The sequence below is a fragment of the Hemitrygon akajei genome, chromosome 7 (genome assembly GCF_048418815.1).
Source record: "Hemitrygon akajei chromosome 7, sHemAka1.3, whole genome shotgun sequence".
Taxonomy (NCBI): Eukaryota; Metazoa; Chordata; class Chondrichthyes; order Myliobatiformes; family Dasyatidae; genus Hemitrygon; species Hemitrygon akajei.
This window is the reverse complement of record NC_133130.1, coordinates 161,954,445-161,980,851: the sequence shown is the minus strand read 5'-3', so window position 1 is coordinate 161,980,851 and position 26,407 is coordinate 161,954,445. Positions and strand designations below refer to the sequence as shown.

Below are 26,407 nucleotides of genomic sequence, written 5' to 3'. Positions count from 1 at the left end.
AGCAGGAGTCGGCCATCTGGCCCATCGAGCCTGCTCCACCATTCAATAAGATCATGGTTGATCTGGCCATGGACTCATCTCCACCTGCCTGCCTTTTCCCCATAACCCCTTATTCCCCTACTATGCAAAAACCTATCCAAGCTTGTCTTAAATATATCTACTGAGGTAGCCTCCACTGCTTCATTGGGTAGAGAGTTCCACAGATTCACCAGTCTATGGAGGAGTTCCTCCTCATCTCCATCCTAAATCTGCCACCTGAATCTTGAGGCTATGTCCCCTAGTTCTAGTGGGTGTTTGAGTATGAGGGGGAAGTGTGGGTCTGTGGTGTGTCGGGCAGGCATGTAGAAAGAGGACAGAATCAGTAGCAGCATTCATTTACAACAGGGTGCTCTGATGCAGGCCATGAGCACGGGTGATGTCCAGCCTATCAGTGAGAGGTCAAGATATTGGATGTAGCAGTGAGTGAGAGACTCATGTGTGTATGCAAATAGAAGAGAATGGAGGCATATGTTTAGAAATTTGGCATCAAGGGCACCAGGCTTTGGGAAAGCAGTAACAAGGGAGTAAGGTTCCAGCAGCTGATCTGCGCTGGCTGCAGAGAAACCTTTTTTTCCCCATTCAGTTTGTGGGTGGGGGACGGTCGTCATCCTAAAATAACCGAAGCAAGCTCTTGCAGGTCGCTAAACCCCAGCCCCCGGGGTCTGGGAGCTGAGGGAGCAGCTTGCTGACGTGGCCTGCCCCCGCTCAGAGCCAGGGATGGGCAGCAAGAGCCACAAACATCAGTTAAATCCTGCTCCTCACAGTCTACAGCTGCAGCTGACCCACACCTCGACTATTGCTGCCTGCGGGACCACCCCCTGTATCTCAGACATACACAGGAGGAGGCAAGGGAGAGCGCCAACCCTCTCCCACCTGTAATGGATCAACATTCCTAATGCTGCCCATTAATGGTAAACCAAATGAATATTTAATATTACAGCTAATTGCGTACAAAGCTGGCTTTGTACGGACAGATTAATCAACAAATTGCAGAAGATTGCAAATTCCTACTTGCTCAGGGATTCAATTAGTGAAGTTGGAAAAGAAGCAGCCCGAACCTACTCTATCGTTTGCGGAGATGACAGCTGATCAGCCTCTCAACTCCTTTTAGTCTTTGCTCTCCTTCCTCTCCCTCTCTATAACGTTGGTACATTTGTTTGGGCCAGAGTGCAGCCTCAGCACTCAGAATGTGAGCTTTGACATTTTCAGCAAAAGAGAAAATGCTGAAACACCAGCAGGACAGGTAGCATCTGCAGAAAGAGAAACAGAGTTAATGTTTCAGGTGATACAGCCCACTAAGTTTCCTCCTAGCAACAACAGTAAGGCAAAGGTTCAGAATTAGGCCATTCAGCCCATCAAGTCTGCTCTGCCTTTTAAACATGGCTGATTTATCTTCCCTCTCAATCCCATTCTCCTGCCCTCTCCCCATAACCTTTGATGCCCTTATTAATTGTGAACCTCACAGCCTGTGTTTTAAATATACCCAGTGACCTGGCCGCCACAGCCATCTGCGGCAATGAGTTCCACAGATTCACCACCCTCTGGCTAAAGCGATGTCCTTCTGAGGCCGTTCCCCCCAGTCCAGCACTCTCCCACTATTGGAAACATCCTCTTAATGTCCACTCTACCTCGCCCTTTCAATGTTCAGACAGTTTCAATGAGATCCTCCAGTGAGTACACGCCCAGAGCCATCAAGTGCTCCTCATATGTTAACTCTTACATTTCTGGGATCAGTCTCATACACCTCCTCCGGACCCTTACCAATTCTGGCACATCCTTTGTTAGATACAGGCACAAAACTGCTCAAAGTACTCCAAATGCAATCTAAGTAATGCATTATAAAGCCTCAATATTACGTCTTTGCTTTCACAGTTTATTCTAGTCCTCTTGAAATGATCGCTAACATTGCATTTGTCTTCCTCACCACAGACTGAACCTGCAAGTTAACCTTTAGGGAATCCTACACCAGCACTCACACTCCTAAGTCCCTTTGCACCTCCAACTTCTGAATTCGCTCCCCGTTTAGAGTACACAGCTGTATCAATCCCATTTTATTCTCCACATTCCCATCACCTCCCTCGATATTCTCCCTCATCTACACACAAGGAGCAATTTACAATGGCCAAATTAACCCTCCAAACCCCTATGTGGGAGGTATTCCACGTGGTGACAGAGGGAACATGCAAACTCCACTCAGAGAGCTTTGGTGGGTAGGATTGAACATGTTTGCTGGGGTTACAAGGCAGCAGCTCGATTAGATCTTTTTCTATTTTTGGTTCATCTGCTGTCCTTTCAGAATTCTCATTTGACACTTTCAACTTGCCTCAAGCCTCAACAGCATTCTGAGACAAAGGTGTTGCAAATTTTCATTTATCTTTGTGCTGAAAAAGTGCTTCTAACATCACCTTGAATAATCTGACATTAACTTTAAGGTTAATTTCTCCCTAAATACCCCTCAGCTCCATCAATCATGTTAACTTCTATAGTATGATCACAATTTAGCTTCCGACACCTCGAGGAGAAAAGGTAAATGATCCTTCTAAGTTAATAATTTAGCCAATATATCATTCTGCATCCACTGTTTATGGACAGTGCAGATGAAAGCAGCTCTTTGCAAATACCGCAATCAGTTTCACAGGATTCAGCCACGAATACTGATGAAATCATTAAGAGTTTGACTAGTGCAGTACTATTAAGCTGGAAAATGACTCAATGTGTAATAAGGCATAAACATTTATAGAGCCAAAGGAGATCTTTGGTGAAGCAGGAGGAAAGTTCGAGAAGGAAGTGACAGCGTGCCGAGAGAACTGTGGATCAGGAAGTGTGACAGTGAAAACTAGTGGGTCAAAGGGAACGAGGCACAGTGCTGGATTGTCAGAGAGCTCCAAGGGTGTTGGGTATGAAGAGAAGAAAGTTAAAATGCAGGTTTTCAAAGTTCAAAGTAAATTTATTATCATGTCACCATATACTACTCTGAGATTCATTTTGTCAGCCTCCACAGTAAGTACAAAGATACATAACAGAATTAATGAAAACCACACACAACAAAGACAGACTAACAACCAATGAGCAAAAGAAGAAAGACAGACAGACAGAAAGAAAATGAATTGTAGAGTCCTTGAAGTGAGTCCATTGGTTGTGGAATCAGTTCAGCGTTGCGGTTCATGAAGTTGAGTGAATGACTCTGAATGATTTGGTAGGGACATACTCATCCATGCTTGAATTTATAAAGTCTGTGAGAACTGTGGCGTTTTCACTCAGACCCTCCGATGAGTCCTTGAACGTACCCCAGTCTACTGACTCAAAGCAATCCCGTAGCCGCTCCTCGGCCTCCTGTGACCACCTTTTTGTTGCCCTTGTCTCTGAAGCCAATGTAGCTCAGTCATCTAATGAATGAATCATTTAAGGACAGAAGTTGGCTTTAAATGTCACGTCAGTAACATATGAAAAAGACAATACTTTCACACAAACATTCCACCCACAGACAGAGTGCAGAGCAGCCAGGTTTCAGCTGCAACGTGAGATGGAAACTTTTCACCAGAAAAAACAACTGGCCCAAACATCACTCAACAGAGATCTGATGCTAAGATAGACTGGATATTACTTTCAAATCTGCATTTCAGATCAACTCCTACTCTGAAGTTGCTGGGACTCTGCAGACATGAGAGACGATCATAAGATGATCATGAGATTGAAGTTCAAACACCCACAGAGGGAGCCCACAACTTCAGTCAAAGGCCATGTGGAGAAATTGAACACTCCAGATCACTCTTTACTTTCAATTGCATCAACAGCAGACGGGGTTCAAAGCTGTGGTCTGATATCCTGATAAACATTCAAAAACATGCTAGCATTTACATATCGTAAGGTTGCATTATATTTACCGAGGTAATGCTCTTCAGCACTTATTCTGCTATCTTTTATAAATCTACCGGTTCCTACAGTTAACTTGACAACATTCCTCCATCTGGCAGAACTGGTTCTCACCCGCAACAATTTTTCTTCCAGCTCCTCTCACTTTCTCCAGGCTCGAGGGGTAGCCATGGGTACCTGCGTGGGCTCCAGCTATGCCTGCCTTTTGGTTGGCTATGTAGAACGGTCCGTGTCCCAAGCCTTCCCCACTAATGCGCCCCAACTCTTTCTCTGCGACATTGACGACTGCATTGGTACTGCTTCATGCACCAATGCTGAGCCCCTCAATTTCATTAAGTTGCCTGGAAATTCCACCCTGCCCTTAAATTCACTTGGTCTGCCTCTGACTCCTCTATCCATTTTCTCGATCTGGAGACATCTGTCGGCCGACCTCTTTTATAAACCTACTGACTCCCAAGACCATCTTGACCTCTTCCTACCCTGTCTCCTGTAAAAATGCTATTCCATTTTCTCAGTTCCTTCATTCCCCCACATCTGTTCCCAGGGTGAAGCTGTCCTTACCAGGACATCAGAGATGTTCTCCTTCTTCAAAGAACAGGAGTTTCCTTTCTCCACCATCGATGCTGTCCTCATCCATATCTTCTCCATTTCTCAGACATCCACGCTCATCCCTTCTTCCCACCAGCTTAATGGGGTTAGAGCTCCTCTCGTCCTCACCTATTGCCACATGAGCCCCTGCATCCAACGCATCTTTCTCACAACTTTCACCATCTCTAAAGGGATACCACCACTCTTAAGAGCACCAAATTTCTTGGTGTTCACCCAGTGGAGAATCTCACCTAGTCCCTCAACACCAGCTCCATAGCAAAGAAAGCCCAGCAGCGTCTCTACTTTCCGCGAAAGCTGAGGAAAGTCCATCTCCCACCCGCCCCCCCCATCCTCATCACATTCTACAGGGGTTGTACTGAGAGCATCCTGAGCAGCTTCATCACTGCCTGGTTCGGAAATTGCACCATCTCGGATCACAAGACCCTGCAGCAGATAGTGAGGTCAGCTGAGAAGATCATCCGGGTCTCTCCTCCCACCATTACAGACATTTACACTACACACTACATCCACAAAGCAAACAGCATTATGAAGGACCCCATGCACCCCTCATACAAACTCTTCTCCCTCCTGCCATCTGGGGAAAAGGCACCGAAGCATTCGGGCTCTCACGACCAGACTGTGTAACAGTTTCTTCCCCCAAGCCATCAGACTCCTCAATACTCAGAGCCTGGACTGACACCAACTTACTGCTCTCTACTGTGCCTATTGTCTTGTTTATTATATATTGTAATGCCTGCACTGTTTTGTGCACTTTATGCAGTCCTGGGTAGGCCTTTAGTCTTGTGTAGTTTTTTTTCTGTGTTGTTTTTATGTAGTTCAGTGTAGCTTTTGTACTGTTTCATGTAGCACCATGGTCCTGAAAAACATTGTCTCATTTTTACTGTGTACTGTGCCAGCAGTTATGGTCAAAATGACAATAAAAAATGACTTGACTTGACACATACTTCCCCACTTTCTCTGCTTTCCACAGGGATCGTTCCCTCTGTGACTCCCTGTCCATTCGTCCCTTCCCACTGATCTCCCTCCCGGCATTTACCCCTGCAAGCAGCCAAAATGCTACACCTGCTCATACACCTCATCCCTCACCTCCATTCAGTGCCCCAAACAGTCCTTCCAAACGAGGCGATGCTTCACCTGCGAACGGGGCCACCTTTTGTGTTCGCTACCCCGATGCAGCCTTCTAGGCATTGCTGTGACCCGTCGTAAATTGAGCACCTCAGCTCCAACTGCCAAAAGCAAAAACTACCTTCCTGGCGGCCAAACATGTTAATCCCCATTCCGACATGCCGGTCCATGACCTCCTCTTGTGCTACAATGAGGCCACCCTCAGGGTGGAGGAGCAACACCTTATAGACCGTCTGGGTAGCCTCCAACCCGATGGCATGAGTATCGATTTCTCTTTCTGGAAAAAAAATACCCTCCCCCTCCCATCTTCTTCTACTCCACACCCTGGCCCTCCTACCTCTTCTCACCTGCCTATCACCTTTCGCTGGGGCCCCTCTTCCTTCCCTTTCTCCATGGTCCACTCTCCTCTCCTCATCAGAAACCTTCCTTTTAGCCCTTTACCTTTCCTACCCACGTGCCTTCACCTATCACCTAGCTAGTCCTCTTTCCCCTGTCCCCACCTTTTTATTCTGTTGTCTTCCCCCTTCCTTTCCAATCCTGAAGAAGGATCTCAGCCCAAAGCATCTACTGTTTATTCATTTCCATAGATGCTGTCTGACCTGCTGAGTTCCTCCATCATTTTGTCCCTGTTGCTTTGGGTTTCCAGCATCTGTAGTATTTTTTGCATTTATGACTTACTGAGGCAGCTGATTAACTTCAGTTCTCTGCAAAATTATTTCTGTGAATTATCACCTGGAGCAATAAAAATCAACGAGCAATTAGGAGGGCAAGAGGTATGTTGGCCTTCTCTGCAAGAGCAGAGAAGTGTTGCTGCAGTTATATAGGAGTATTGTGCACAGGTCTGGGCCATTCTCAGCTACACTTCCAGCATTTGTCCGCAGCTAGTCAGGTCTGGGCAGAAGCAAAGTATGGTGGTCACATCGTCCAGTGGCACTTGCATCCACAGTGATGACATGCTTTGTGAAGCTGGTCATGAAGCAAACACCAGGAAATCTGCAGATGCTAGAAATTCAAGCAACACACAAAATGCTGGTGGAATGCAGCAGGTCAGGCAACATCTATAGGAAGAAGCACTGTCAACGTTTGGGGCCGAGACTCTTCGTCAGGACTAACTTAAAGGAAAGATAGTAAGAGATTTGAAAGTAAGAGGGGGAGGGGTAAATGCAAAATGATAGGAGAAGACCGGAGGGGGGGGGGGGGGGGGGTGGGGTGAAGCTGAGAGCTGGAAAGGTGATTGGCAAAAAGGATACAGAGCTGGAGAAGGGAAAGGATCATGGGACAGGAGGCCTAGGGAGAAAGAAAGGGAGAGGGGAGCACCAGAGGGAGATGGAGAACAGGCAGAGTGATTGGGAAGAGAGAGAAAAAAAGGGGGGGGGGAGAAACTAAATAAATCAGGGATGGGGTAAGAAGGGGAGGAGGGGCATTAATGGAAGTTAATCCTGCTTTCTCTGAATTAAAATGTGTGGCAGGATCTCCCAGTGGCCACACATTTTAATTCCATGTCTCATTCCCATTCTGATATGTCTATCCATGGCCTCCTCTACTGTCAAGATGTCCCTTCTCCAGTTCTGTATCCTTTTTGCCAATCACCTTTCCAGCTCTTGACTTCACCCCACCCCACCCCATCCCCTCCGGTCTTCTCCTATGATTTCGCATTTCCCCCTCCTACTTTCAAATCTCTTACTATCTTTCCTTTCAGTTAGTCCTGATGAAGGGTCTCAGCCCGAAACGTCAACAGTGCTTCTCTCTGTAGATGCTGTCTGGCCTGCTGCGTTCCACCAGCATTTTGTGTGTGTGGCTTGGTCATGAAGCACATCAACTCCTGCCTGAGGAGTGACTTGGATCTGCTCTAATTTGCCTACCATCGCAACAGGTCATAAGCAAGTGCCATTTTATTGGCTCTTCATTCGATCCTGGAACATCTGGAGAGTGAAGATGCATACATCAGGATACTCTTCATTGACTACAGCTCTGTACTCAAGTCGATCATCCCCTCAAAACTAATCAATAACTTCCAAGACCTAGACCTCAATCCCTCCTTGTGCAATTGGATCCTTAGTTTCCTCACTTGCAGATCCCAGTCAACATGGATTGGCAACAATATCTCCTCCAAAATCACTGTCAGCACAGATGCACCTCAAGGCTGTGTGCTGAGCCCTCTGCTCTACTCACTTTATACCCATAACTGCGAGGTTAAGTACACTCCCAACGCCATATTGAAGTTTACTGATGGCATCACTGTTGTTGGTCGAATCAAATGTGGTGACAAATAGGCATGTAGGAGGGAGACTGAAAATCTGGTTAAATGGTGCCACAACAATGTCAGCAAAACTAAAGAGCTGATTATTGAGAACAAGAGGTCAGGGGTCCATCAGCCAGTTCTCATTCGGGGATCAGTAACTTTAAATTGCTTGGAGTTATCATATCAGAGGATCTGTCCTGGGACCAGCACGTTAGTGCCACTTCAAAGAAGGCATGGCAATGCCTCTACTTTCTTAGAATTTTATGCAGATTCAGCATGTCAACTAAAACTTTGGCAAACTTGTATGGATACACAGTGGAGAGCTTCCTGACTGATTGCACTACAGCCTGGTATGGAAACACCAAAGCTCTTGAAGGAAATGCCTACAAAAAAAATGGTGAATGCAGTCTACCTTCACAGATCACAAGAAATGCCCTCCCCACCATTGAGCACATCTTTAAGGAGAACTGTCACAGGAAATCAGCATCCATGAAGGACTCCCACCATCTAGGACCTGCTCTACTCTCGCTGCAGCCATCGGGAAGGAGGTACAGGAGCCTTAGGTCCCACACCTCCAGGTTCAGGAACAGTTATTACCCTACAACTATCAGGCTCCTGAACCAGCATGGACAACTTCACTCATAGCTTGTGTAGATTGGAAATAACACCTCCTCCTCACTGACACCCATGACTGTGTGGCTAGGCACAGCTCAAATGCCATCTATAAATTTGCTGATGACACATCTACTATTGGCAGGATTTCGGACGGTGACGAGGGAGTGTTCAGGAACGAGGTCGAGGGGCGTCACAGCAACAACCTTTCACTTAGTGTGGACCAGGAAGGGGAACTTGAGGGAACACACACTAGTCCTCTTCAAGGGATTCAGAAGTGAAAAGGGTGAGCAGTTTCAAGTTTCTGGCTGTTAACATCTCTGAGGATCTATCCTGGGCCCAACATATTGATGCAGTTACAAAGAAGGTATGACAGGAGCTATATTTCATTAGGAGTTTGAAGAGATTTGGTATGTCACTAAAGACACGATGTACGAGGGGTGATCGATAAGTTTGTGGCCTAAGGTAGAAGGAGATGAATTATTAACTTCAAACTTTCTGCATAATAACGCAGAGTTGAACTGCATGTGCATGTAACGAGAGCTGTATAACTCATCTCCTTCTACCTTAGGCCATGAACTTATCAATCACCCCCACTGTGGACACTTTCTGGAGGTCCAAGATCCATATGCTCCACGACCGCTGGACTAAGTGTGTAAATATAGGAGGGGACTATGTTGAAAAGTAAATGAGCTAGGTTTTCTAAAATTGACTCCGTCTACCTTAGGCCATGAACTTATCAATCACCCCTCGTATGTCACAAATTTCCTCAGAAGTACTATGCTGAGCAGGCAAGCTGGTGGCATCACCTTCTGGTGTAGAGGGGCCACTGCACAGGATTGGAAAAAGCTGCAGAAAATTGTCAACACAGCCAGCACCATCATGGCCACCAGCCTCCCCAGCATCGAGAAACCTTTGAAAGGCGATGCCACAAAAAGGCAGCATCCATCAGTAAGGACTCCCACCACACAGGTCGCGCCCTCTTCTCATTGCTACCATCAAGGAGGAGGTACCCTCAACATTTCAGGAAAGGCTTCGTCCCCTCAGCCATCAGATTTCTGAAAGGACAACGAACCCATGAACAGTACTTCTGTATTTTTCCAACCTTTTGCACTATCTCTTTAATTTAATGAGTGTGAATGTAATTTTTATTATTTTGTATTGCGTCGCACTGCTGCCACAAAACAACAAATTTCACGGCATATACCAGCGATATTAAACCTAATTTTGATTCACTTCAACACTGATCACTGAACCCAACCTATGGACTCACTTTTCAAGGACCTTACAACTCATGTTCTCAGGATTATTTATTTATTATTATCATTATTATTTTGTATTTACACAGTTTGTCTTCTTTAGCACTTTGGTTGCTTGACAGTATTTGTGTGTGGTTTTCTCATCAATTCTGCCGCATTTCTCTGTTCTACTGTGAATGCCTGCAAGAAAATGGATCTCCGCCTCGTATGTGGTGACGTATACGTACTTCGATAATAAATTTACTCTGGAATTTGAACATTAGATGTTTGCTCTGTGGTAACTGGCTTCGTGCTGCCACAGCCAAGTGACTGTGATGGAAAAGATACAGAGAGTGTCATCAAGTGGAAACTCATTTAATTAAAATGTTTGAGGAACTGAAAAACAAGCCAAGGATAGGACAGCTGAGACTACGCAGTGATCCTATTACAACTGCGCAGGGCTGTTCCTAGTGCAAGATGATCCTAACGCCCAGACCACACACGTATTTACAATGCCTGCTAGAATGAATATTAGGTACTGTTCTCACAGTCTTAGACCCAAAGTCTTTGCTCAAATTTGTCTTTTGCCTACTTTTTATATTCACACAGCTCCTCCCAAATCTACCACCTCCTCTATCTGGACCAACTTGGTCAGCAGCCACTCGGGAACACCATCAGCTCCCACCATGCGTCACCGACACTGAAACTCCTAACAAAGAACCTTCAGTACTCTGGGGCCAGCCATCAGCTCCTCAAGGGGAAGCCCAGCAAGGTCAACAAATGCCAGTGTTTCATTTATCCTGAGAATAAGCTTTTTAAAAAAATTAACAACAACTTGCATTGTTGTGCTGAAGGCAGTTTGATTGTCCGGCCTCGTTTATCTGTAAAGAGTTGGATTGAGGAAGTCTGGTGTTTGCTCAGACCTTCATGACCCAACTCTTGCAAAGTGCTTACTCACTTCCTATTGTCATCTGGACTTGATTGACATTCTTGCCTTTGAGTCAGAAGGGTGTGAGCCCAAGTCCTGTTCCAGAGACTTTTTATTTTATTGAGTTTTCAATGATTACAGAAGAAATAACAAAAAAGAGTGTTATTTGATATTTTGTATTTATTCTTTAATTGAACAAATTACATTAAAATACCTCCGTCAAAACAATCTCCTATATATCTAATCCCTTTTTGAAACCAGTTGTATAAAATTTGATTGTCCATTGTAAAAGGAATAAGTTTATATTGAATTAAAGATCTCTTTGCTAATAAAGATTTCCTCATCTCAACGTCAATATTTATTCTGTTCCAGAGACTTGACGAAATTTCATACTGACTCTGCTCCAAATGAGGCCTAAGTTAACCTCCCTCCCTCTGCTTTCAGGTGGGTCTATGTTGCAGAGCAGAAAGGTGTTCTGGCCTGTGTTTAGGTAGCACTGATTGTCACCAAAACAATGGCTGTAATCACATTGCTTCCGTGGGAGTCTCTAACACTAGCATAGCACTGCATTTGTTGTAGAACACATTGAGAAGTCTTGAGGTTTTGAAAATACTATATATGCTTTTCATTTCCTTTCTCTTATGAGATACATTATTTGTAAATATATACAAAATGGCATATGAATACCATCAGGGTGCCGACCCAAAACGTCAACTGTACTCTTCCATAGATGCTGCCTGGTCTGCTGAGTTCCTCCAGCATCTTGTGTGTGTTCTCAAATACTATCTGACCATTCTACTCTAGTCTAGCCCTCTGTCTGCAGGATTGGCTCCTTCATTTCTCAAAATCCATCACCTGTTATTTAATTTCTGATTTTAGTCAATTGTGCAGCCATGTTTCTAATAATCAGAGCCAGTGGTGGTGTCAGCACTGTCCCCACCTAGAAACAGATGTTAGCATCACAGTCCTCTACATTTTCCCTACAGATTTCTCCACCATCACTAGAATAGATGATCTGGCCATGATCGCATTGTTGCATGTGAGATGGGGCTTTGCACGAATTGGGAACCTTGTCTCCCTAAATGACGTGGGTGATCACTCTAAAGTGCTTTGGAGCATCTTGGCGAAAGATGGCTTAAAAATGAAATAAGTTTCTTTAAAAATCTTTTCATGGGCTTCTGGAGGTGATGCTGATGCTTAGCACAATGATTTTTCTTAATGTTTGTACCTGATAGTTCAGTGATGGATGTTAATTGTCTAGAAGCCTTGTGGTTATCAATGGTTGGTTATGAAGCCCAACAAATGTTCTAAGGTCCAGTGATTGGTTGGTTATGATCATAGGATCCTTGTGCAAAAGTGGGGTGGAAATGAGATTTTGAACAAGTTTCCACTAGATTGATCAAATTGATATAATCCTTTTCCATGGTACAGTGTAAATTAAATAGAAAATTTATCAAAGCAGCAGAATTCTTTGTCAGGGGCTGAGGATATACTTGTATTTGTTGAACACAGTGTGCTGGTGAAGCTGTGTTTAAACAAGTTTCTACAATACAAATGATTGTGTTCTGTTTGTAGTGCCTCTTTCCTGTGTGTTCTCAATGTCAGGGATCAAATGCGTAAATATTTAAACACCTTTAAAAGGTCACATGATAGCTTTGTGACTGACTGGGACTGCAGAAATTAATAGTTGATTAGAGAAGGAGTATCTAATCTTTAGGGCAGGTATGTAACCTACTGCCCAGCAGTGGAGTAATCGAGAAATGGCTACTTGGGGCTTAGGTGGCTACAGGCTTAAGAGGGTTCTGTGTTCCAAAATCAAGATGGAGAAACCGGACTCCATTCCTGTGCGCTTTAAATTTCACAAGGCTCCTGCAAAAGAAGAAGAGTCTGAATATCGCACCGAAGTCCCAGTCAGACACTGTGCGCTGTGGGGTTCTGGGCGAACACAAAACCCACAGCCTCTCTAAACCATTCTTTGTTTTTTTTATGGTTCGAGCTCCAGAAGGATACGTAGACCCAGAAAGAGGAACGGGAAGGGAAAAGAGGGTGGAAATTGTGAGAGAGGAAGGAAGATAGCAATGTGAAAAGCAAGGGGTTCAACAGGACATTTTTCCTGTAACTGCCGGAACAAAATGACTCATTGCCGCTTCCTCATTCTTGTTCCAAAGGCCAGTCTGTGTATCAATAATGATCTAATTGTCATTCAATTTTAAGACTTTTCAGATAGAAACCTTCCTCCTTCTGCCATAATCCGCGTGTAGTAACTTTGTAACTCTGCCAAGATGATAAGTTCTCCATGAGCAGGAAGCCTTAACTCTGCAATACCATGGAGCAGGGGATCCCAAGCTAGAGTCCAGGCACCCCTTGCATAATGGTATTTGGCCCATGGCATCACAAAGGAAAGAAACCCCAGCCACAGAGGCGTATACACATTTGTGTTATAAAATTAAAATGATATCTAGCTGAAAATGGGGAAAAAAGGGCAATATATTCTAATGATGTCACTGCTCTCTCATGGCTATCTCTGAAATATCTTACAGATTGTGGGTTAAGTGGAAGAGTTGTGGGGGTGTTAACAAACGCCTGTTGTGCCAGAAACCATAGAGAATGATAAATTTGTTATTTTCCACTCCTATTCATAATATAGTTTGTATGCAGTTACATCCCTTCAGTTATAAATCATTTCCTGTGCTGTGTATGCGTCTGAGTACAATGTTTTTATCTGAGGCTTGGAAGCTGCACTGGCAAAGGAGTAGCAGGCTGTTGAGAGGCCCCGGGCTGCTATTTATACAGCAACTTTGCATCTGTTCCTTCACTATCAATTGTTCAGTGTCTGGAAAGTCCAATCCAGACAATCTCTTAACTGATTTCAATTGTTAATGTTAAAAATATGAAGGGCTTGATCTAGTTGAAAACGGGAATAATCCACAGTATTGTCCCAAGTATCCCGCAAACGTTGGGGAGGAAGTACTCTGTGGGCTGGGAGTTGCCACATTTTGGATCACTTTAATCTGTCAACATGATAACTCTTGATGACTTCCAATCAAACTCACTTAGCCAAAAATTAAATAATTGCAAGCGAGGATTTTTTTGTCTTCAGATAGCGATTTCTGTGGATATTTTTCAGAAAGTACATTTTATATTTAATTTTTTTTCTATTTCCCCTTTCTTCTCTCTTGACCCGAGTTCCCTTTCTCACTCTGTTTTTATTTCTGACTTGCCATTGCCTTTACTCACTCCTTCTCAGTTCTTCCATTCCTTAATAGTCAATTCTCAAATTTCACTGATTAAGAGAATAATTTGTTGGTTTTGTGATTCATCAAGGTCCCAGATGTCCTACTGCTTGTTCAACAGCCAGCTGGGCAATTTCTTGTTGAAATTTAATTGTGCTCAAACCAGATTAGGTAATGAGGCATACCACAAACAGCCCGGCTCCAGCAAAATGTGGGCCATTATTTTGGCAATGCACATCACGGAATATTAGGCTGAGAAACGTCGACTGCACTCCAGTGGTACAGTTTGACAACTTAAATGAGGTGTGAATGCAAGGCTGTCAGCCATGGCTCAGTAGTGGCCGCCTTGCCCCTGTATCAGAAGGGTGTGGGTCCTAAATCCCTGAATAGAGTGAGGTAATGAAAGAGCACTGCACTGCTGAACGTGCTGTCTGCTGGAAGATCTATCCCTCTCCCACACACACACACAAGCAGACGTGAACAATTCAGCAAATGGAAAACAGGATATCCTGCTAACACCATCATAATGCAGAAGTTGGTCGATAAATTAGGCAGAATAAAAATAGAAGGTGGTTTTTGAAAGGTTGCCAACACCCCAAGTGAAATAAGTCATACAATCCAGATGCAACGAACCTAAGGATGCTGGTGGAAGGTGGTGGGTCTCCATCTTCCTATCCTTCTCCGAGATGTCAGATCAGAATCAGGTTTAACATCACCTGCCTGTGTCGTAGAATTTGTTAACTTAGCGGCAGCAGTACAATGCAATGCGTAATAGCCATAGGGAAAACAATAAATACATCAATTAGTTGGTAAGATGTGAGAGGGACTGAACAATTACAGATATTACGTTTTGCCTCCAGAAGGAGAGAGACTGAGAGAGTGAGCGAGAATCAGAATCAGGTTTATTATCACTGGCATGTGTCATGAAATTTGTTAACTTAGTAGCAGCAGTTCAATGCAATATGTAATATAGAAGAAGAAAAAATAATATTAATAATTAAGTAAATCAATTACACTATACATATATTGAATAGCTTTAAAAATTGTGCAAAGAACAGAAATAATATATTAAAAAAGTGAAGTAGTGTTCACGGATTCAATGTCCATTTAGGAATTAGATGGCAGAGGGGAAGAAGCAGTTCCTGAATCGCTGAGTGTGTGCCTTCAGGCTTCTGTACCTCCTACCTGATGGTAACAGTGAGAAAAGGGCATGCCCTGGGTGCTGGAGGTCCCTTAATAATGGATGCTGCCTTTCCGAGACACCGCTCCCTAAAGATGTCCTGGGTACTTTGTAGGCTAGTGCCCAAGATGGAGCTGACTAGATTTACAACCCTCTGCAGCTTCTTTCGTTCCTGTGCAGTAGCTCCTCTATACCAGACAGTGATGCAGCCTGTCAGAATGCTCTCCACGGTACATCTATAGAAGTTTTTGAGTGTTTTGTTGACTTACCAATTCTCTACAAACTCCTAATGAACTATAGTCACCGTCTTGCCTTCTTTATAACTGCATCGATATGTTGGGACCAGGTTAGGTCCTCAGAGATCTTAACACCCAGGAACTTGAAGCTGCTCACTCTCTCCACTTCGATCCCTCTATGAGGATTGGTATGTGTTCCTTCATCTTACCCTTCCTGAAGTCCACAATCAGCTCTTTTGTCTTACTGATGTTGAGTGCAAGATTGTTGCAGTGACACCACTCCACTAATTGGTATATCTCACTATTATACACCCCCTTGACTCCATCTGAGATTCCACCAACAATGGTTGTATCATCTGCAAATTTATAGATGTAATAAATTTAAGAATATAAAGAACAGAAATAATATATTAAAAAAGTGAAGTAGTGTTCACGGATTCAATGTCCATTTAGGAATTAGATGGCAGAGGGGAAGAAGCAGTTCCTGAATCACAGTCATGGGTATAGAGGGAGTAGAGCAGTGGGCTAAGCCCACACCTCTGAGGTGCACCAGTGTTGATCGTCAGTGAGGAGGAGATATTATCACCAATCTGTACAGATTGTGATCTTCCAGTTAGGAAGTTGAGAATCCAATTGCAGTGGGAGGAACAGAGGCCCAAGTTCTGTAACTTCTCAATCAGAATTGTGGGATTATGGGATTGAACGAGAGTGACAACCAGCACTGGGCAGGGAACCTAACAGTGGAAGAGACCAAATTATTTGGTAAAATATGAATTAATAATTGAGGTCATTGACTTGTTGGACATAATGGTGTTTAACAGATTTAACGGAGTCGTTTGGTGGAGGATTGTGAAGGTGGTGCAGATAGTGCTGTGCAGACAGACACTGACAATGTACGATGTAATAAATGTGATAGCAAAATTGAAAGAATTGTGACCGTGTAAGTAAGGAAATTGGCCAAATGCCAGTAAGCAGAGAATATAGGTCATTTACTTAAGAGGAAAGTGTGCAGTGCTGTTCCCTAAGAGTCAGCATTGGGTGACTGCTCTTTTTGATATATAATAATAATGCACTGTTCATCGAAGGAATTGTAACTTGGAATTGTGAAGGACACAATACTGAAATGGACACATGCACACATCCATAACAGACAAGATTTGGCACAGAAATGGCCATTTTGGAAGGAAATCTGAAGAAAAGCGACAGAAACTAAATGATGCAGATTTAATGGAGACACAGCATCATAGATATATGGCAGGAATTTTTGAGAGTGTCATGATCTCATAGGTTTATTAAAGAGACAAATATAATCCTTAACATTAGAAGTGAAGTAAAGGAACGAGAAAGCTATACTAACCCTCCATGACACACTGACTGGGCCACAGCTGAAGTTTGTGACTAATGTAGGCACTGCATATTTGGATGAACGTTAAAGCCTTAGAGAGGATGAATGAATAATGAGGTCAGACCGGAAAAGCTGGATCATTCTCTCTACATCAGGATAAGTTACAAGAAAATTTAATGGATATACCGTATTCAAAATTATGAGGGATTTGAAATAAGGCAAAGCAGTTTCCACAGGCAGAAGGTTTTGTTAGTTGGCCAAAGTTTCGGAGGCAAAATTCCCACGCAGGCATGTCTGTCCACAGCCTCCTTGACTACCACGATGATGTCAAATGCAGGTTCGTGGGGTAACACCTCATTTCATCTGTGTAGCCATCAACAGCAATTTCTCCAACTTCTGATAACCACACCCTTCTGTGTTCCTTGTTCCCCCTCATTCCTTGATCCTCTCACCCATTCTCTTCTCCTCCCTGCCCTCACAACCTGCCCAACACCACCCTCTGGTTCCCCACCTCCTCCTATTTCATTGGCTACTATCCTCTCCTATCAGATTCCTTCTTCTTCAGTCTTTTGCCTCTTCCACCTATCTCCTCCCAGCTTCTCACATCTTTTCCTTTCATCCCTGCTTCCCTACTCACCCACCTGGAGTTACCCATCACCCGCTAGCTTGGGCTCCCACTCCTCCTCCTCCTCCCCACTTTATGTCCCCTTCCTTTCCAGGCCTAATGAAGGGTCTCAGCCCAAAAATGTTCATGTGCCTCCATGGATGCTGCCTGACCTGCTGAGCTCCTCAGTATTGTGTGTGTGTGCTGCACTTCCATTTTTTATATCATGGGTTATTGTGATCTAGGATTCCTCCACAGATGCTGCCTGACCTGCTGAGTTCCTCTATTTTGTGTGTGTTGCTTGCCTTTTTTTTATATCATGGATTTTATATCCAGAATGAACTGCTTGAAAGGCTGTTGGATACAGACTCAACAATAATTTTCAAAGGGCAGCAGGAAAAATAGTTGAAGAAGGACCTTCTCAGAGAGATGAGAGAAATGCAGGGTGGGTTGTTTAGAGGTTCTTCAGACAGCTGACATGGGCAAACGGTCCAAATGGCATTCTTCTTTACTACATCATTGTACCATTTATGAAAAGTATTATAAAAATGCAGTTTTCCCTATCTTTTTCCTATCTTAATTCACCAATTTCAGGTAGATGGAGCTTGTCAGCCTGGGAAGGCAGTCCAGCTAAGAGAGGGAAAACTCTGATTTCAAACCTCTGCTGCCGTGGCCATACCACTCATGGGAAAGGCTTCGGGTGTAAACCCTGAGGACAAATCCGGAGCTGGAGTCCCTAAGGCAGTCCGCCATTGCCTTCAATCTCACTCTGGCAACTCCTGCGACGACACCGGTGCCAAGCTGTATTGGCCCTTGCCCTTCCCTTGGACAACATCGGTGTTGTGGAGAGGGGAGACTTGCAGCATGGGCAACTGCCGGTCTCCCACACAACCCTGCCCAGGTCTGCACCCTGGAGAGAAAGACTTTCCAGATGCAGATCCATGGTCTCGTGAGACTAACAGATGCCACCAATAATTCACCAATGGACAGCCTACACAGAAAGGTAGGGCTCTCAATTAGCCGCTCATTATATTCTCAAGGAAATTAAAGTCAGACTGCCTCTGGCATATGATATGATCAAGTATTTAATAGATTAGATTGAGTAGTTATGGGGTATCTACACCTTCTGATCAGGACACCAGGCCTTTTAACAGTGAAATCAGGAAGCACTGTACATACTATGAATCCAAATGCTGAACAATAATTGGAACCTCCAGGTCCAAAACTGGGTGAACTTTGTTAGGTATAAGTATTAAAGAATATGGGTCAAAACCAGGTAAATTCATGCAGGTAAATTACAATCTACAACCATTTGACAAGTGTATGCTCCATTCAACTGTCCTCACATCTTGCATTGTTTAATCCCATTTATTATGCCATGGACCAAAACCATTAAGCAAGGGGTCCGTGAATGCTAGGTTGGGAACCCCCTACATAGTCATCATTCCCTGTTCCTTTCACCCTCAAGTATTTAAATACAGTGGATTTTGGTTAATCGGGACACAGCAGGACCAATATATTCTGGCCCAATTAAGCCGCTGTCCTAATTAGCTGAAGTTTCGTGGAAATAGTTAACCAGGTATAAAAAAAGAAAAACTGAGTAACATATTGGAACACTACCAATGCTACTGCAGTACTATAAAACTGTGTATTAATTCCTAATAGTTACCGTTGGAAGAATTCATCCGTGTCGCATTCTTTTGACCGTAAATGAACAAAATCTGTGCAGACACCCAGTGCAGATAATGAACTGCCTTGATACGGTGAAGTTGACAAGTGCACTGTCCAAGTTTACATTTTCATTGTGATGTTCAAGATGATTGTTGATGCCTTCAGATTCTGCCTAATTCCTAACTTGTTGAAGTAGTGAAATTGTTTCATTTTCACTCACGGCCGTTTCTTGCATGTCCAAGCCTGAATGCTTGAAACCGCAGTAAGCAGAACAGTTCTGAATTGTCTCACTACTTACTTCTCACCAAATGTCAGTGGCAAAAAAACTCTTCTTTCTGAACACAAGCAATTGACGCTATTTAAAAACTCTTCGCTCGAAGCATGGTGTTGAGTCTAACAGCCAAGTGTACAAGATTTACGCTAGTTAGAAACTGTTTGGCAACACTCTCCTGTCCCAATTAAGTGGCATAGTGTCCCAGATAAATGAAGGGAATCCCGGCTATTTTCTTGATTAGCTTTTATTGGTTAAGAGTTGTCCCAATTAACTGACGGCCCAATAATTGGAATCCAGTGTATATCTTTGTCATTTGCTTCAATCGCTCTACATTAGTAAGCAGAGTAACTGTGTGGGGCTGAATGGTCTATTCTCTTTTTTTGTAGCAGGCAATTTCATTTTTACGAGGTTGAGTTGCTAGCTCGACGCTCAACCCAGCACGGATGGAAAGTATGCACGGGAGCCGGCTGGATTCGAACTCGGGACCTTCCGCCCCGAAGTCCAGCACTGATGCCACTATGCCACCAGCCAGCAACTATATTACTATGCTTCGGTAATAATTTGAACTTCCTCTCGATCTTTCTTGGACTTATTTACAAAATTGTTTTTGACGCCTGCAGGGGAATAAATGCACATTCAATGGTCCTGCCTTAAACACAAATTGCACAAAAAAAAATTAAGATCCACGAACATTTGCATTACCTATATCCTTCCATAGGTTTTACCTATAACTTGGTTTCACAAATCCATAGATTGCCAATTCTCTATGGTGGTCCTGGTCTCCAGAAACTCAAGATTAATTTTCAGGGCAACTTCATGGTAAAATTTCTAGGTTCCTTCAAACATTTCATGTATTTATCTCAAAATGTTAGAGTTGGCCAAGGAAAAATCACTGGTGCAGTGGTGTGGGAAGACTGCATCACAGGGATGGGTAACAACTGGCTGTTAGCATTGAGGTGGGAGGAAGGAATTATTGGCGAGATGAACTCATGTGATGAAATGAAGTCTTTAGAATTACATCCAACCAGATTTTATAACCCCAATGTCCTTAAGGAAATTCCATTATAACAAAGTTTGGGCTGTTAATTGGTATAACACCAACTGTCACCAGTTTTGTTGGCTTCCAATTTCATGAGTTAGATGGGACATAGTTAAAATTTTAGACTAGTAATCCAGGGGACCAATCTAATAATCCAGAATGACACAAGTTATTCTTGCATCATTGGTATTAGTAAAAATGGCCAAGAAGCTATGGCAGATTAATTCACTAACATCCCTTAAAGTTAGGAGACCAGTCACGGGAGCTGTAAGACAGGTAGTGTGAGAAATCATTCAGGTATACCTGCCACCCAGAGCTGGTAATATAAAAACACAAACTCTTACATAGGTCTTCATCTCCAGATCTCATGGGTGTAGCAGTCTGACCGGCCAATCAGTAAAGTAACACTGGCTAAGCTATTGTCAGTTCTGGGTGCTTTGTCTAAGGTACTTTAAATTTTGTGGTCTACAACACATGATGGAAAGTGGGGCAAATAGCCTGTAGCTTCCACGTAATACTAAGTACTCTGTGTCCTTTTGTACCCCATTGATGAAGTTATTTCTGGGGCCCATGACATCAAAAGCACACGTTTAAGTAATGTTTTGGCCTACACTAGGCTTCATTATGCAGAGATTGTTAAATAGTTGTCAAATAGGCTTCCCAGATTAGAATGATCAATACTGCTTGCACAAAAATTGGGAGCTCAGCAGAAAAAGTGAAATCATTCAAAGTTATTCCCAAGCCTCGGTTAATAAGAACAACAGATGTTGTCTGTTCATTGTGGAAGTTTTACGCCGTTCAAGGATCATATCTGATCACCATCTCATTCCCTGTCTTGATTCTGTAATTCTTACCACATCATACCAATGATGACAAAAACATCAATCTCAATTCTAAACTTTCAGTTGACCCCCTGACCCTCAACAACTTTCTGTTGCCCCTTTTCCACATCTCTTTTACCCTTTTGTGTTAAGTTGTACTTCCCGTTGTCTTCTGAAAAGGTCTCGGCAAAGTAGCAAGGAAACATTTCTAGAGCTGTTTTCAAGGTTCTGCAGAATATTTAATGGCCAATGGAACTTTTCTGTAGGACTGCAATACAAGTAACATGTAATTTCTGCATTGCAAAACCCACATACAGAAGGTCATAAACACCAAATGATCTGTTTTAGAAATGGCTCATGTTGAGATAAATATTAGTCAAGAGTCAAGGGATAACTTTCTGGCTCTTCTTTAAAATTAGTGCCACAAAATCATTTGCTTCCAACAATAGAAACATAACATTAACATGGTATATTAGTCTACTTATTTTAGCTTAAAGCTGTATAATACATCAAGAACCTACTGCTCAGTCACAGAGATCTTTCATTTCTCTTTTCCACTCTAATGCAGCGACAGCAGGTCTATTAAAAGACACTTGAACTCTGTTCCATATCAGGTTGCTTCAGCATGTTTACAAGGTAGCCCAGCTGGTAACAGTCTTTGGATCTCAATATTATTCCTGTTTATCACGTTATGTTGTGGGAGCTCAATGGAAAGGAAATGTGACCTGTCAAGATTTGGTCAGTCAAGTTTTGGACCAGGTGTTGTCAATACCAGGAACAGCCTATAGTCCATATCCTGACCAGCTCTAGATAGCTGGGAGATGGAAACAGTTTAGCAAAAGTGCAATCAAAGGAAAACATCAAGAGTGCAAATTAAACACAGGTCATTAGGTTTCTAATGCTTCACAAAAACAGAAATGAGCAAAACCAGAACAATCACATTGGAACAATAAACCATTCAAATAGGTCAGAGTCTGTGTTCTGAAAGAGCTCTTCCACTTTTACGCAAGTGTTATTAAATATATCACTATCAAGTATTTATTCATTGTTTTTTTGTGAGTAATTAATGAATCTACTTTGGTTGCAAAAATCCAGACCATAGCAATATGATGTCTGAAGTTATCTCTTCTCAAATCCCAGGGTTTGTCTCTTCTCCTGGTGTCAGTTATTACTCCCAGCGTTGGTCTCTGCTCCTGGTGTCAGTTATTACTCCCAGCGTTGGTCTCTGCTCCTGGTTTAAGTTATTACTCTCAGCGTTGGTCTTAATTACTACTCTCAGTATCAGTTGTTACTCATGCTGTCAGAATCAGAATCAGATTTAATATCACCGGCACACATCGTGCAATTTGTTATCTTTCATGATTATGCGGGCAGTGGGAGATTTATCCCTCTTACATTCCTTGATCTCATTCCTGGAGATTCAGTGCCATGTGACCCTGCCACGTTAACCTGGTTCAACACTTTCCTTTATTGGGAACTTCCTCCTCCTTGCCCAAATTTTCAGGTTTATGGTTATGAATATGCTAAGGTGGGGGGGGGGAGTTATTACTTACGGTTGGTGTGGGAGGGGGTGATGTTGGATTGTTGGGAATGAGTGCTCAGGTGTGGGGGTGTGTAGGCAAGGGTTGGTCAGGGTGTGGAGGCAAGGGTTAGGTTTAGTGTTAGGGGTCAGTTACATTTATTATTCCTCTATTTAGTTGCTACCAGGTTCCTTAAGGTCATTATAGCCGAGGGAGGTAGTGGGGATGAGTTTCTGCTACCTACTAAATTCTCCCAATGGCTTGTATCTCTGACAACCAAGACCAGCTCCAGGCCTTCATGTATGGATGAGCTAATAAGCCCGGCAGAGCTGTTTCTACTGGCAGTGGAAGGGGCAAAGCCGGGTTCTTGGTGCATTAAAACCAGTCGCTTTGGGCAGATGAGGCTCATCAGCTGTGGTTGGCAGCTCATCTAGGAGAAGGAAAACTCTGATCTCAAACCTCCGCTGCCTTGCGGCTGTACCCACTTATGCGGGGGAGGCTTCAGGAGCAAACCCTGAGGAAAAATCCGAAGCTGGAGTCCCGAAGGCAGTCCTACGTTGAGTTGAACACTGACTGGCAACTCTGTGACAGCACTGGTGCCAAATTGTATCAGTCTCTGCCATTCCTTTGGGTTCATCAGCTGTGCGGAGAGGGGGAGCCTGCTACACGGGCAACAGCTCGCTCTCCATAGCATGCTGCACTGGCTTGCATATCGTGTAGACAGTTAGGGCGCAACATCCATGGTTGACCCCAACCAACGGAAGGCCCCAGTTGCCACCAGTGCCATATTTGGTTCCCAATGTTGGTGTCAGTTACGGCTCTGGGTATCAGTTGCTGATCCCAGAGCAAGTACTAATCATACAGTTGCTGATTGCTACCACCATCAGCCATTGTTCTGGGTATCAATGTCACCTCCGGCTCCCAACGTTAATTATTAATTCTTTCAACTGCTGCCACTACATAGGTATCAGCTCAAACTCCCGCTCTCGGTTCCTGATCCCAGAGCCAGTCAATGTCCCTGGATTCAGTGGGCAGTCGGGCCGGGTTCAATCCACAAGTTACTGCTTCCCGTCACAATAACTGTTCCCGGTCCCAGTATCAACTGTTCACCATGTCACTTGCTGCTCCCGCTACCAGTTGTGCTCATTGTCGGAGACCATTACTGTTCTGTAGTCAGTAGCAATCCCCTGCTGTCAGCTACTACTAATGGTGTCACTGTCAGTCAGTGCTCCTGATGTTAGTGTCAGTCGCTGTCCCCTGTCAAAGTCAGTTCTCATATTTCTTATAACGTAAGAGACAACTCGGCCCTTCAGGTCGATGCAACTCCAGGAGCATCCCATTAGTTCTGTTTCCTTGTAACTTACTCAATGTCACACCGACACGAACTCCAACTTGATCCTCTTTCCATCTACGCCAGGGTTCATTAACAGAGGCCATAGAGCTTACCAGTTTGCACCCATTCACATCAATTCCCTACATTCCTCCCACCTCCCCCAGGGTCCTTCCACTCATCTGCAGCACAAGCAGAAGTTCAGGATGGCCAGTTCATCATCTAACTCACCGCCTTTGGGAATCGGAGCGCCGTGAGGTCACCCAGGGAACATGCGGACTCTGCTCAGGCCGAACTGGAGGTGGTGACATTACAGCTCCCGCGGCCTACAACACCCCACTGTGTCAGGCATACACAACTGCTCCGATGCTGTGCCTTCGACTTACCCCAGCACCGTGCTCTTCATTACGTACCCTTCTCATCCACGTCGTCAGCTCCAGCAGCACAGAGAATAAAATGCAGAAAGTCACAAGGGCTGCTTTGATCTGTGGATGCAAACTGGATTTAAGTCTCCACCAGAGACTTAAGGACTAAATCCAGGCCAGTGCTCCCTGTCTTCCTGAGGAGGACAGCCCAGTCAGAAGGCTCTTTTCAGCCAATTTCTTCACTGCCTCCTTGGACGACTGTAAGTTCACAGAGCCAATGTTTTGAAAAAGAGCAGTGGATTTCTCCCTGGTGTTGGAGGTTAATTGTACTCATTCCTCACTCTGGGAGGTCTGGAGTTCCCTCCCAAGATCTCTCCATCCTTCTTTAAGACACTCTTTAAAATCTGACTCTTGGACCAATTTTTGTACACTTGCTCTCACATTTCATCCTGTTGCTCAGTGTCACGTCTTCCTCAGATTTATCTGTGTCTCAGTACATTAGCGATTCTTTATAAATGCAAACACCACTGTTATTACATCCTGACCAACAACCAGAATGGATTGCATTAGAACTGTTCCAGCTTCATGAACCAATAGGAATACACAGCAAGGTATCAGGGACAGAATAAAATACTCATTTACATATTCAAAGTGTAACAAAATGCTCATTTGCATATAATTCACTTTGTTATTACTGACAGGCTCGAAGCTCTGATTTAGGGATTCATTTTCCAATAAGGCAACCACATTAAGAAACGTTTTCCCAGACTCCCCAGTCTATTATATTCAAAGTGTAATATCAAATAATCATGGTCACAGAACGCATAGCAGAGGTGCCAGCTTTGGTTAGATGTATTCCTGGGGTTTGTCCTCTCAGTGTCCAGCCTGGGGTAAAAGCTCTTTCCCCTCTCCAAGACGTTACCGAAACTCCCAGTGATTCGCCACCCCCTATATTCTGCTCAAATCAGTAGCCCATGGACTAGTCTACAATTCTGAGTGAATCCAAGGTTGGGGTCCACATCTCCAGATGGGAGGAAGGGCTGGTGGGGCAAGAGGATGCTTGGGAGAGCCTATGGGCTGGAGTTTGCACACAACATCATGGGACAAGCAGAAGCCAATGCCTCTGAGCGAAGCCTTCAACATATACCCCAAACCCAGAACCTGCTATTATCCCAGAGAGTGACCACTGACCCAATTGCCTTTGCATTTCGCCTTTCTGGTGGCAAAAGTGCTCAGCTGATCTCCAGTGGCATCTGCTGCAGTCAAATCTGTGGAAAGCAAGTGATTGAGAAATACACTCTGTTTCTGAAGAGAACAACTCACCCATTAAAAGATTTAGAAGGACCTCTTGCCCGGCCTGCGTGTTACTTTTGGTCAGGCAGAAGACTGTGCCGCCAATCCAGGGGATGCCATGACCCGTGATTCCAATAAGGTTGACAATGGGCCTGGCGCTGCTCCAGGTCGAGGAGCTTCTGGCACAGACTCCCATCCTTTTGGACAAGCAGATATCAATAGCCAACAAGGAGTTAATAGCAATTCCTTTGAAGGAAGGGTTGAGCTGCATGCAGTCCTCCTCTGGAAGCGGGGCGGACTCCCTGCTGTCTCCGGGAGCCTGCTGCGGATGCCCCGTCTGTCCGCTGGACTTCCTCGGCGAACTTCTCCCCTCATGAGCGCTCCTCAAGGGCTGATTGAGAGACATGAACTCGGGTCTGTTCAGAACATTGTTTCTCTCCTTGGCCCTAGATCTGTTATGCTGAGCTGGCATTGCAGACTATCCACTTTTAAACCCAAATAGCGAGGGGTGGGGGGGGGGATAGAATCTATGATGCGGGGAATTGAGATTTGTTAGCACTGCTCTTTTCAGGCTGCTGCACCGGTTAAAATTAGACGAGAAGAATTCAAAACCTATTTACTGTGCAGCTCATCCTAGCCTGACAGCTGCACATGCTGCAACTGATTGACATCAGGCCCAGCCAATCAGCAATTCTATCCACCTTTGGCAGCTCAAAGCCTATAACAGCGAGGGTTGGTACTTCGGTTTATAGCTGCTCTTTCATTGGCTGGGCTGGCAGTGCCTTATGGGTTGTGTAGTTCCCAAATACAACAGGGACGACAACAATAGA

At 44.1% G+C, this 26,407-nt stretch overlaps 1 protein-coding gene across 1 annotated transcript in view; it reads right to left on the bottom strand.

Moving 5' to 3' along the window:
• LOC140731114 (inactive phospholipid phosphatase 7) overlaps window positions 1-26,171 on the bottom strand; it is a 44,147-nt gene extending 17,976 nt beyond the window's left edge. Inside the window, exon 1 of the mRNA XM_073052412.1 lies at window positions 25,608-26,171. Within this exon, the coding sequence (XP_072908513.1) occupies window positions 25,608-26,049 (442 nt within the window). The 5' untranslated portion in view covers window positions 26,050-26,171. The remainder of the gene's footprint in view (window positions 1-25,607) is intronic.
• Between the last annotated feature and the right edge of the window lie 236 nt (window positions 26,172-26,407).